We start from the raw sequence: 12,225 nt of genomic DNA, 5'->3' as shown, positions 1-12,225 counted from the left end.
ATGTCAGATATATGGATATTGTGCACAGGTTGTAGCAGAGCACAAGTATAGGTACAAGTATAGTTGCAGGTGCACAATATATGGATTATTTTCTTACAGCAGATGGATTGGTCAGGTTTTGAGACAGGATATATGTGTCGGATAATAGTTATCTCAAGAAGGTAATCTTGAGAGAGTTTCATGCGAAACTGTATTCAAGTCACCTCGGTTATCAGAAGACATTGACAGCAGTGAAGAGATTTTACTATTGGACGAATTTGAAGAGGGGTGTAGTAGATTTTGTGGCTAGGTGTTTTGATTGTTAGCGTGTGAAGGCAGAGTGTAAACATCCAGGTGGCCTACTACAGTCGATCGCAATTCCAGAGTGGAAATGGGATGTCATTTCCATGGAATTCATCACAGGGTTGTCAAGGACAGTGAGACAACATGATACCATCATGGTTATTGTGGACAGGTTGACAAAGGTTTCACATTTCATTCCCGTGAAGTCTACATTCTCAACTAGCGACGTAGCACAGGTATTCATCCGAGATGTGGTCAGATTGCATGGTGTTCCAAAGAAGATTATGTCAGATAGGGATGCGAAGTTCACTTCCAAGTTTGGAAGGAATTATTTATAGGTTTGGGCACAAAGTTGGCCTTCAGCACAACTTATCATCCACAGAGAAATGGACAGACATAGAGGGTCAATAGGATATTGGAGGACATGTTGAGGATGTATGTGATGCATCAACAACGAAAGTGGGAAGACTACCTTCCACTGGTAGAGTTCGCGTACAACAATTGTTACCAGGAATCTTTGAGGACGAGTCCTTTTGAGGCATTGTATGAACGGAGTTGTAATACTCCTATCATTTGGAGTGATCCGGCTTACAGGGTGTTGATTGGACCATACATGTTGGCAAACATGGAATAGAAAATGAAGGTTATAAAGAAAAATCTAAAGGTAGCACAGGGTAGGTAGAAAATCTATGCAGATTGGAACAAGTTGTTCAAGGAGTTCCAAGTTGGGGAACAAGTGTATTTGCACATCAAACTAAAGAAGATCTCCTTGTGGATTGGATCATGTGCCAAGCTGGCACCACGGTTTTGTGGACCCTTTAGCATTATTGAGAGGATTGGGCTAGTAGCCTATCGACTTGCACTACCTCTGACAGTGAAAGTCCATGATGTTTTCCATGTGTCATTACTTAAGAAATATGTTAAAGATGTTGAACATGCGATTGACTGGTTTGTATTACAAGTGGAACCAGATGGAGAATTTTAGTCGGAGCCTCAGTGTATATTGCAGAAAAAGGTGCTCATGCTTCAAAACCGAGCAATCGAGAAACTTAAAGTGCAATGGAATCACTTTGGGCCCGATGAAGCTACATGGATATGGTGGATCAGATGTGCACTATGTATCCTTCCTTGTTTGCGAGTTGAGGCAAATCAGTTTTTGCATGGTTTTTTGGTATATGTTTTGATATATGTTTGGTGATGTTGTTATATGTACATATGTGTATGGATGTAAATACTGCCATGGGCTATATTATAAAGATCCAATAAGCGATATGGGTGTCATGTTATTATGATGTTATGTTTTCATGTTGGTTTTCTTCTTAGAAGGATGATCATTGTAAATACTGCAATGAGCTAAGTTATAAAGCTCCATCGACAGTATATTTTGCTTACAATAGTTTTGTGGTTATAGGAGTCGTTGAACACTGAGGACAGTGTTCCCCCAAAGGGGAGGGTTTTGTAATAGTCCTTGTGAAAATTCCATGTAATAAAAATAAATAAAGGCAAAATAATGACCATGGATGATGGGACACTTATTCCAAGATGAATGTTGGGAAAAATCCTAGTGATGGGGATCACTTGTGATTGTTTATGGATAAGGAAATTAGCAAAGGTAATGGCTAAGGCTTTGGAAAGGCAAAATGGAATTTTTGGCACATTTATTTATGAAAATAATGGAAATTAGGAGAAAAGGAGGTGAAAGGTCACAGGTTGCATGTGAGGAGGAAAATGAAGGAAAATAATGGAAAATGAATAAAATAGAGGCCTCATTCATAAAAAGACTTCTGAGGATCAGTTGGTAACCTTTTCGTCAGTTCAGTTTTGGAGCTCTCTCATTATTCTCTCTCTCTCATACTCTTGGAGACTTAGAGTTTTCTTGGAGGACTCTTAGTGGGTGTGGCATACTTGGATTCTTGGAGCAAGAAGGCAAAGGAAGAACAGGAAAGCGCGAAAGGGGCATTGGAATCAGCAGCTACAACATATTTTCTTGTAAGTACCGAGTTGCAAGTATGATTCCTTCACTAGCTTTGGCATGCATGGCATATGCATGTGGATTCTTGATTATGATCTATCATTGGCATGGAGGATTGCCTGGATTGACATTGGATTGCCTAGCCTTGCCATTTCCTGAATAGCCATGGTGATTGTGGGTTTACTTTCATTATTTGTTTTTTGTTGGTTCTCATGTTTCCTTGGCTTGGGTTGAGTTATTAGTTATTGGAAGCCCTGGTTGGAAAAAAACTCTGGACGCCCTGTAACAACTTGGATTGAGTTACTAGTCCTGGAAGCCTTGGTTGGACAACTGCTCTGGAAGCCCTTGGTGGGTTGAATTACTAGTCCTGGAAGCCTTCGTTGGAACAAACGCTCTGGAAGCCCTGGAAGCCTTGGATGGAGACCAATCTGATGATGGCTTTGTGATGTCTGACTGTGAGGTGGAATCACAGTTTGATGGGTTGAGGTGGATGACTTCTTGAAGCCCTGGATGAGTTTTGATTGATGTGTTCTATGAGATCCCACATTCATGCTTGGAATATGACACGGGGGTGAATGGTTGAACAAAGATTTGGTTCAGCCATTCTACGATCGGGTGGAACATGGAAGTCCCATCTCGAGCTTGGATTTTGCTTTATTAATGAAAGGTTATTTCTCTTTGTATTTCTATGAGCATTTTGATGGATTATATGTGGTCTATATGGTTGTGATTTCATGACTATTTATGTTTCTATTATGCTAGTTATGTGCGTGTTTTGTGGCAGCATCCATGTATGGATTTCATCATGTGTTTACTTGGAATTGAATGATAAATGTATCTATGACCTAATGGATGGAATGGCAGTTGATGTGTTGAGGCATCAATGGTTCTTAGCGATTCTCAGCTAAGTATGAGACCCCTATGCTCAGAACTGTTATTTACACTTGTAGATTACGTATTCTTGATATGTTTGACGAAATGTCTGTCATGGCTAGTAGGGGTCCAATTAAGGTCTTAAACAAGTATTTTCTTTAGTACTGTCATTTTCATGTTCTAAAGAGATGGTTCAATTCTGGGCAGTGACTTGGGCTCTTGGCCTAAAAAGGTGGCTCAAATCTCGGGGATGCTAGCATAGCACTGACTAAATGAGTCTCTGGATGCTAGCAGGCAAGTCTGTGAGAGAGACTCTGTGTTTCTCGACACTGTCATGCCTATAGCATGAGAGCGACTGAGGCTTAAGTTGTTGAAAAGTTCAGTGGGGCCTAAGGGAAAGTTGTCTTAAGTGTTGGATTGGTTCTTGAGGATCCTGATGCTGATGTTGAATCTTTGTATGGTGTGTTTCCATCAATTCCACTTCCTTAACGTGACTTAGGAGGTCGAATCATATCATAGTGGCCTCTTGTATCATGTTTACCCTGGCAGGCCGGTTGCTTGGGTAGATGTGGGAGGAGGGTGTTACATGTTCGACAAGAGTTAGAAGGAGATTCGAGGATTGGGAGTTTTTCCATTCAAGATGGAGATAGGACATGTGATGCGGGTCCAGGATGTACTATTTATACCAAGACTCATATATAGCGTAATTTCTATCTCGATGATCAAGAAGAAGGGGTTTTATGTCTTGTTCCAGGATGGAAAGGCAAGACTCAGGCCTAGAGGCTCTAGCTCTGATGGGATTGTGCTTGGAGTTAGAGTGCATGGTCTATACATGTTGACGGGCAAGCCTATGGATCATGGGAAGAAGTAGGTGGAGTAGGTGACAGTTCTAGAGAAGCAGGTGCAGGTGCATGCTTCAAAAGTACAAGTCCAGGTTCTTGAAAAGAAGGTCCAGGTTCCAGAGGCTCATAGGGAGTCGATTTCTAGTGGGAGATTGCATATTTAGAGGGATAGTTTGTAGCCCAAGAAAAGCATGTGGTCAGTGGGGAGAAAGGGTGCTTCAACATATGGAAAGAAGGAATCATGGAGGGATTGGAAAGTGATACAGGAGAAGAAGAAGAAGAGAGATGCTTCGAGTGACAATGACACTTCTGATAGAGGCATAGTTCATGCTTCAAGGATTGTTGCAATGGTGAGTGCCAAGAGTTGGGTGAGTGTTGTGAGTAGTGATGATGATGATGAGTTACTTCCTAGTATTGGTAGTACCTCCCTCGCTAAGAGGGAGTGTTGATTTTTGAGTAGCTTGGGAGGTACTCTAAGCCCTAAGGTTTAGGGTTTGGAGGGCAAACCGCCACAAGACTCACTTGTGGGCTTGGAACCCAAGGTTGGGATTTTGCACCCATCGTGATTTGGGCCAAAACCATGAGCAAATTTTGACATGTGATGGATGAGGATGATAGCTTTCATCGGACGAATCTGAAGCAACGAAGATCATTTGATTCAGAGTTGTAGAAATGGAGTTATGAATTTTTGAATTTGTGGAGTGGGTTTGCACCAAATGTGTTAAGGCTAGCTTAAGTTTAGTAAGTCTCTTAACAGTTAGACAAGCCCATGGAGGACGTTGGAAGAAGCCCTTATTTTGTGTATAAAAGGAAGGTGAATGGAGGACATTTTTCCTCATCCATTTGTGCAATAAATAACAAGAAAGAAGCTTGTTGGTGGAAAGAGATACCTATTTTCTTAGCCGCAGCAAGAAGGCATAACAATGAGGGTGGAAAGGGTTGTTTAGAGGCCCATTGTAGGTGATCGAGTTGCTGGTTGGAGGGCTGAGGAGCTGTGCTAGAGGGCTAAAACAACCTTGTTGTAGCATGGCACATCAAATTGGAGGGAGATTGAGGGTTTTGTGAGGGTTAGAACAACCCATCATTACAGCTAAGGGTCTAATCCCCTCAAGGAAGGGCAGTCGCATCATCTTGGAGAAAATATAGGCGAAGAATAAGGCTGGAAAAGGGATTGTGGTGTGCCCTAACCAGGCCTAGTTTGCAACAATCAAGGCAGACCTCAAAACAATGAGCTAAGGTATGTTTGGTGAAACATTCTTGTAGGTGTTGGATCCATGATTTGGATCAGTTTTAGATCGGTTTCTATTGTAGCCTATAAGAGCCAAGTTAAAGGCTTGATTTGGTGATCGGGAAACTTCATAGGAGTAGATCTTGTAGTGATTGGATTGGGTGTCATTGGTTTGGTGGAGGGCAGCGTGTTGGCTACCCAAAGTAGCCCTAGACAAGCAATCTTGAAGTGACGAAGATTGTTGAAGATTGGGTGAAGTTTAGTGCCTAATTTGCATCACTTTGATGGATAAAAGTGACTGCTAGATTGGCAGATTGGAGCTCAGGGATTGGATAACGTAGAAGAGAAGATTGGATCAGCTTGTGTACACGTAGCAGAAGTGACTCGCAATAGTGTTAGGTGGGAGCTCTCTTGGAGTCTCTATGTGTTGTCCTTTGAAGGACTAAGGGGCAACTAGAGAGCAGTACAGAAGCGAAGGACCGATAGGACAAGATACGATATAGAGTATGTGTAGCAAAGATGCTCAATGTATCTTGTATTCCATAGACTGTTGAATTATTCAGATTGGTTTAATATAATGAAGATTGGGTTGTACATTACTATACAATATTTTTTAGAAATTGTGTATACTTGTGCATATGTGATTGACTGCTTTATATTTTCCGTTGTGCAAAGTAGTTCTTGTTGAGATTCTTGGTTTGGTAGCATCATAGATTTTAAGTTTCTAACCTAGACCCAAGATCGTGGAATTTCAACAGGTAGGGGGGGGGATTCTTGTGAACTGCCCTATTAAATCTTGTTCTGCCAATCTTAAGGGTCATAGCTTAGGATTGAATCACATTAACTGAGATCTTTGGAATATCATCTATTTTCTTCACAAATTGGCCAAGCTTGACTTTGTACACATGTAAGATGCTAAAAGAGTGTTAACCACTACAAAAGGTAAGAAGTGGTAGTAGAAGAAGCTTTCTTAAGTCGAAAATCCATTACAAAAAGCAAGACAATAACTAAGATTTCAGACCAACACACCTACCATAGAAAATACATAAATTTTAATATTTCTTAATTTTAATTAAAAAATATTATCTCAAATATTTGTTGAAAAAAAACCAAAGTAAATATGTTTTGTCATTAAATATATGCCACTCATGTTTACGATATACATTTTAAATAATGCTGTCTTTTGATTAATTTAAAAAAACAAAACTATTGCTTTGCATTCTAAAACCAACTCTATAATGATGATGATGATGATGGTTAACGTCCGGCTGAGACCAAATAATGGTCTATTGGACCTAAAGAAACAAATTATCTATTTTGATTTAAGATTTTATTCCTATGCTCAAAAAGCTTGGAGAGAAGCCTCCCGAGCTCACTATAATTTTGACATTGTAAAAGGCTAGGAAGGTCAGTATTGTAACAAAGATTGTGAAACTGAGATCTAATGTGGTTATACGTGGGGCACTCTAAGAGGAAGTGGTTTTCATCCTCAATGTTCCTATTCTCACATATATGGCAGATCCTTTCCGTCCATGGCATTTTAGGAACTGCCCAACGACTTGTTTCACTATGGAGCTCATGAGAATTCGTTCTAATCTTTGCTATATTAATTTTCTTCTTTGAGCTAGTTAAAATAGAGAGATACTTTTGATCTTCTAGGGTGGGGTTAATGACCTTCTTATAATAACTTAATTTTAATGAAATTTTGCGGGTTTAAAAAATTGAAGTGAGATTTCGAACAAAAGCACACAATGGTTCTGAACCTTGCATCATAATGTCATTCCGAATCCCACTTCGCACAGTCTACGATAGATACTACTACATTAGAAGCACACTGAAGTTCTTTATGGAGAAAAGTTATTTTTATACTGATAACAGTTTTATTTTAAAACAATATTTTATAAACATATATTTTATAAACATTATGAAGAATATTCAGTTCACATTTCTTATCCGTACAAATATTATTTTCAGGTTAAGAATATGCCATCTCATAACGCCCTAGTCTAATTAGCCGGAAGAATGGGAAGTTTTGGAAATTCCAGTTACATTTAGAGAAAATCCGGCAAGGATTTTTGTAAATCCAAGTTATAGTTCTTAAACTTTAAAATTTTAGGTGTCTTAGATGTTTTTAATGGTGCTGAATCTATTTCCACCATCAAAAACACGATTCAAACACTGTCTCTACAAGATTTTTTGAAATTTTTTACCCGGATTCTAGCCATTTTTAACCGTCCAGGCAATTCCTCCGCCTCGCTAGACACTCCATAATAACTTTTTTGAAATTTTTTACCCGAATTCTAGCAATTTTTAACCATCCAGACAATTCCTCCGCCTCGTTAGACGATTCCATAATCCTCCGCCTCGTTAGACGACTCCATAATAACTCATACACCGCAATATAAATAAAAAAAAAAAAAATTTAAGCTACAATTACCGATGGCCATGAGAAGGAAATTATGTATTCCATAAGACTATTGGTTTTATTTTTCTAATTTTTAGGTTTTAGATTATATTTGGATCGATATCAGGTTACATGTGGAAGGGAAAAATGTGTTCTCACATGATGAGAAATGGTTATAAAACGATTCATTGAATCTAGACATCTTTGTTATTTGCCCCTTATCTGACATATTCACTGATCTGATGATGACATGGAGGGTACTAACCTGACAGCGCTCATGTAAAAGGTTTGATTCTCCGGTATATCCGTTAGCAAACGAATAATTCTCGTGCGGATGCGCTTCTGCCGTGCTGCTCTGCTCTCCGGCGTCCGCCCATCGCCCTGCCCTTCCTATAAATCTATTTATTCTAATTACCCAATTTTCATTCTTGTGCTTCTCCTCTCAGATATTTCCTTGACCACACCAGTTTTCACCAGGAGCGATGAGTGGCCTAATTTACAGTAGCAGCAAGAGCGAACACGAACACAATGACGAAACAGAGTCGGTATGCCTGGTGGATATGGTCGCCCAATTCATGGACGAATCAGGTGCAGAGGACCAACTATCTCCTCAGGCCGAAACAATGGATGGCAATGTCACGGAGGATTCCCAAACTGTTAATGAATCACAGCAACAGTTTGAGACACTCAAGGTGTAATATATGCATTAAAATCAGAAATTCTATTCTCATCGATCTAGGTTTTGGAAATGGCTGCTCTGCTTTTAATATTAATAACTATTTGTGTATGCCCATCTTGAACTGACAAGGAATTGATCAGGGCATCATATCCGGTAGCTGTTCTGCAGAGTTGGATCTGGTCGCAGAAACATGCAAGCCCCTGGAAATGGCCAAGAAAATGCAACAACAACCCAAATACCTTAAACAGTTGGTGATTTGCCATCTCCAAAATGTGGGATATAATGCGGCCATCTGCAAATCGCGTCCCCAGGATAATAGAACCTTTCCTTCTGGTTAGTGGGTTTCTTCCTTGGCTTCCATTTTTTTTTTTTCATTCAAATGTATGAATTGATGATTAAAATGTCGCGTTTCTTGTGCAGGCAACTATGAGTACATTGACGTGATATTGAAGACCACAAATTCAGACAGAAGTATTCGGTTGTTTGTGGACTTGGATTTCAGAGCGCAGTTTGAGATAGCGAAACCCACCAGCGAATACAGCGCCCTCCTTGGGTTGCTTCCCAAGATATATGTGGCGAGGGCTCATAAATTGCAGTCCATTGTAAAAATAATGTGCGAAGCCGTGAAGAAGTCGTTGGAGAGGAAGGGGATGCACCTTCCCCCATGGAGGAAATACAAGTACATGTGCTCCTTGTGGTTGGGTTCCTACAAGCGGACAGCAACTTGCAACTCTGTAGATCATAAGAATAACATGACAAGCCCGGAGTCCTCCCCTGTCACAGAGTGGAGGAGAATGGGCAAGAATGGTTGGAGTACTGGTAATACTGCAGGCCATGCTGATGTTGCAGAGGAATACCTAAATTGGGGTTCTCCCGCAGTAGTAACACGCAAACCCTCAACTGGAAAATTGATAATATCAAGACTGTCCTGCGCTCTGATGGAGGCAGGTCTAACTTCTCTTCCACTCAAAAACAGCGGAATATGCGCATGAGCTTCAAAATTCTTGAACTGTATCGCATGTAGAGTCTTGTAGTTTTGCGGTACCTTGATGTAAGCTGTCTGGTAGAAACAACACTTATCCCCAAAATTTTGCATTAACCAATCCCATTTTTTTCATTTGCTATCGTTTCCCTATGGGCAGTGTAACAGAGATACAATTTTGCCCAGGAAAACCGAATAAATCTAAAAGAATTTGTATTTTTTTTTGGTAATCTGGGTGCTCAAAAGGATTCTTGGTTCCAAGATCTTTGAGTGCTCAAAGGGATTCTTGATAACACTGAGTGTATTTCCACCCTAAAATAAAAGACCATTCAAACACCCAAAATTATTTTTTAAAAGAAATTTTGATGTTATATCTATGTTAATAAAAGTATATTAATATAAAATAATGAGATGTAAAATTACTTTGTTATAGATATAGGTTTTTTTGGTTTCATATAAAATATTAAATAATTCAATAAAATTATATTAAATAATTAAGGATGATCTTATAGGCATAATAAAACATTTAGTCTAAACATGTTATGTTTTTCCTGGAATGAGAAAATTTAAATTTAGATTCAAGTTTTAGTGCCCTAAAAGTTAGTGATGACATTAAATCTATTTCTACCATTAAAAAAATGATTCAAACACTTCTACAATAAAATTTATTAAATAAATTTTCACTAAAATTCATTCATGGATCTAATCTTGATGATGAATCACAAAAATTGGTTCGAAACGTAGATTACAAAAAAAACATTAATGCTATAAAATAACACCACAAGAAAAACTATAATAAAAAATAAATTAAATATGGAAAATTTAATAATTCCTTAATTAAAAAAATATATTAAATATTAAAAAGCTAATGATTCTTTTCCACTAAAATTTTGTGGGTGTATATTTACACAACCCACACGTGTATATTCACACAGCCCATCGTGATGTTGATAAATTTTTTGGATATCTCGCACACAACATATAACACAAACTTATATCAACCTAACTAACTAAATAGAGTATCAATAGAATTATAAAGCACAGTTTTTAAATAAAAATTAGTGTTAGGCTTAACTAGAAAGAAAATAGAATGAAAGAGAACAAGTAAAATGCAAGTGTTAATTATTATTGGTCATCTTTCTGCATAGATTTATGTGTTTTTACTTGGTTGACAACATCTTGGATTTTTATCAATTAGGAAGTTTTTGGATTGGATGAAATATGATGTAATCTATGAATTGACATGTTGATTTATGTTTTAATAATTATGATTTTAAAATTGTCCCTGTGATTTAGAATGAGCGTAGATTTAGTCAAAATAGATGGCATATGTTGGAGTTGGTGGTATTATTATAAATGAACGTAGATTTAGTCAAAATAGATGGCATATGTTGGAGTTGGTGGTATTATTATGTTGCTGCCAGTGTAATAAAAAGGAAAATAAGTTATTATGGGTCTCATTATTCACCTCACTTTACCAAGATTTTGTGGCTTTGTGCATTTTTTTATCTTTTATCATTGATATAGGTTATTTATGAAGAGTTTTTAAAATTTTGGTGCTTTAATTTTTTTTTTTTTTTTTTTTAATTTGAATATAAGGATCATTATAGGAAAAATGGAAGAAGTAATGGTCTCATTGAGGTTATGTTTTTTTTTTGGAGGATTTGGATGAAGAGTTTTAGGGAGACAATGGCAACAACAAAAGGAGTACAATTAGTAGTGAACAAGGAAGTACCTTGGTTTAAGGATGTGGTGATTGGAGAAATAAATAAGAAACTAGTAATGGCAGGCGGAGAAAAAGAAGGCTTAGGATATTCCAACAAGGATATAGAGGGGTTAGAGGTGTTATAGCATTATTTTCCACCCTAGTTGTCAACTTGATGCATCACCTCTTCTCCCTTTGCAAGGGGTGTTGATCACTTGATGCCTCTTAGCATAAATCAATGACTTGTCTAAGCTTTTAAACTTAATCGTTAATGAGGAGATTACTTCAAGATGGTTTGAATTGCCTCATCTAATGGCTTGGGAATTTGTACAAGACTCTAAATTTTCTAGGACCTAGGAGTCTAGAATCATCCTCTCTTTTCCTCAACAATCTATATAATGAAGTCATTGCTAAGGAGAAGAAAAAGGAGAAAAAGATATGCAACTAAATGTTATTGAAATTCTCGAAGAACCTTGTCATGTTGTCATAAGGTTGCGTTACTTGTGAACACAAGCAAGGAGGACTTGGAGCCAAGGTGCCACCAAGGGTCCTCTTTCACTCAAGATATAATTGAATTTTGGTGCTTCATTTCTCAATATAGATCCTAGCGTTACTCCCCCAAATACATTTTTTTTTATCTCATGTATGTTTAGATATGGATTGTCTTAAGTGAGCTAGATTAGATTTGAAGTTTCTCTTACCTTACAATATTTGGAAGGATGGTTTTGTGTCTTTATGAATTGTGTGCATGATACAGGTGCTGGAAGTAGAGTAATATCTTCAAGGACTGAAGCAAGTTCTACTACAACCACAACCATTGAGGATCACACAAGTCTTCATAAGAGATATGCACCCCTCAGACAATATTATCTTTCTTGGTTTACAAAGAGTTTGAAGAGATATATATATAGGGAGCTATTAGGTGATTTGCCATTGTTCTATCATAAATATTGGGTAGATATAGAAAGGAACCTGCTTGTACACAAGAGGATTTTCCTTAGAAAAAGGAGGTTCCAAGGAAGAATTTGGATCTAGCTAGTTGATACAACAAACAACCTTGTGATTACTTGACAAAGATGGTAGAAAACCATTTTTATGAGGTCACATCCCATATAATAAGGAACTATATTTAGTATATGAAGGACCATGTAATGATAGGGAAATTTATGTGGATTTGACCTTAAAAGAAGGAATTGGTCTTGTGAATTAACACTAGATGGAATCCAAAGGGTCGGGTAAACCAAAAGCTAGGATCCAA

General features: G+C 38.0%; 1 protein-coding gene across 2 annotated transcripts; it reads left to right on the top strand.

The window, feature by feature from the left end:
* Positions 1-7,945: 7,945 nt before the first annotated feature.
* On the top strand, positions 7,946-9,281 carry LOC149228971 (uncharacterized). Of its 2 annotated transcripts, none has more exons than XM_089375760.1 (3): positions 7,946-8,293; positions 8,438-8,613; positions 8,701-9,281. In XM_089375760.1, exons 1-3 carry the CDS (start codon positions 8,130-8,132, stop codon positions 9,270-9,272), a joined length of 912 nt encoding a protein of 303 aa, XP_089231886.1. In that variant the 5' UTR covers positions 7,946-8,129; the 3' UTR covers positions 9,273-9,281. The 2 variants fall into 2 exon arrangements, with proteins under 2 accessions (XP_089231886.1, XP_089231885.1); XM_089375759.1 differs by having other exon boundaries at positions 8,421-8,613.
* The last annotated feature ends 2,944 nt before the right edge of the window (positions 9,282-12,225 follow it).

The sequence above is a fragment of the Pinus tabuliformis genome, chromosome J (assembly GCF_031772625.1).
Source record: "Pinus tabuliformis cultivar Carrire ecotype Pingquan chromosome J, CPIR1, whole genome shotgun sequence".
In the NCBI taxonomy this organism is placed as follows: domain Eukaryota; kingdom Viridiplantae; phylum Streptophyta; class Pinopsida; order Pinales; family Pinaceae; genus Pinus; species Pinus tabuliformis.
This window is presented reverse-complemented; position numbering and strand designations above follow the sequence as displayed.

Excerpts from the sequence above, each read along its gene's own strand:
- LOC149228971 (XM_089375759.1), top strand. The coding sequence starts at position 8,084 with ATGAGTGGCCTAATTTACAGTAGCAGCAAGAGCGAACACGAACACAAT. Across the intron at positions 8,294-8,420 it reads AACAGTTTGAGACACTCAAG|GGCATCATATCCGGTAGCTG; the intron begins GTGTAATATATG and ends GGAATTGATCAG. Across the intron at positions 8,614-8,700 it reads TAATAGAACCTTTCCTTCTG|GCAACTATGAGTACATTGAC; the intron begins GTTAGTGGGTTT and ends TTTCTTGTGCAG.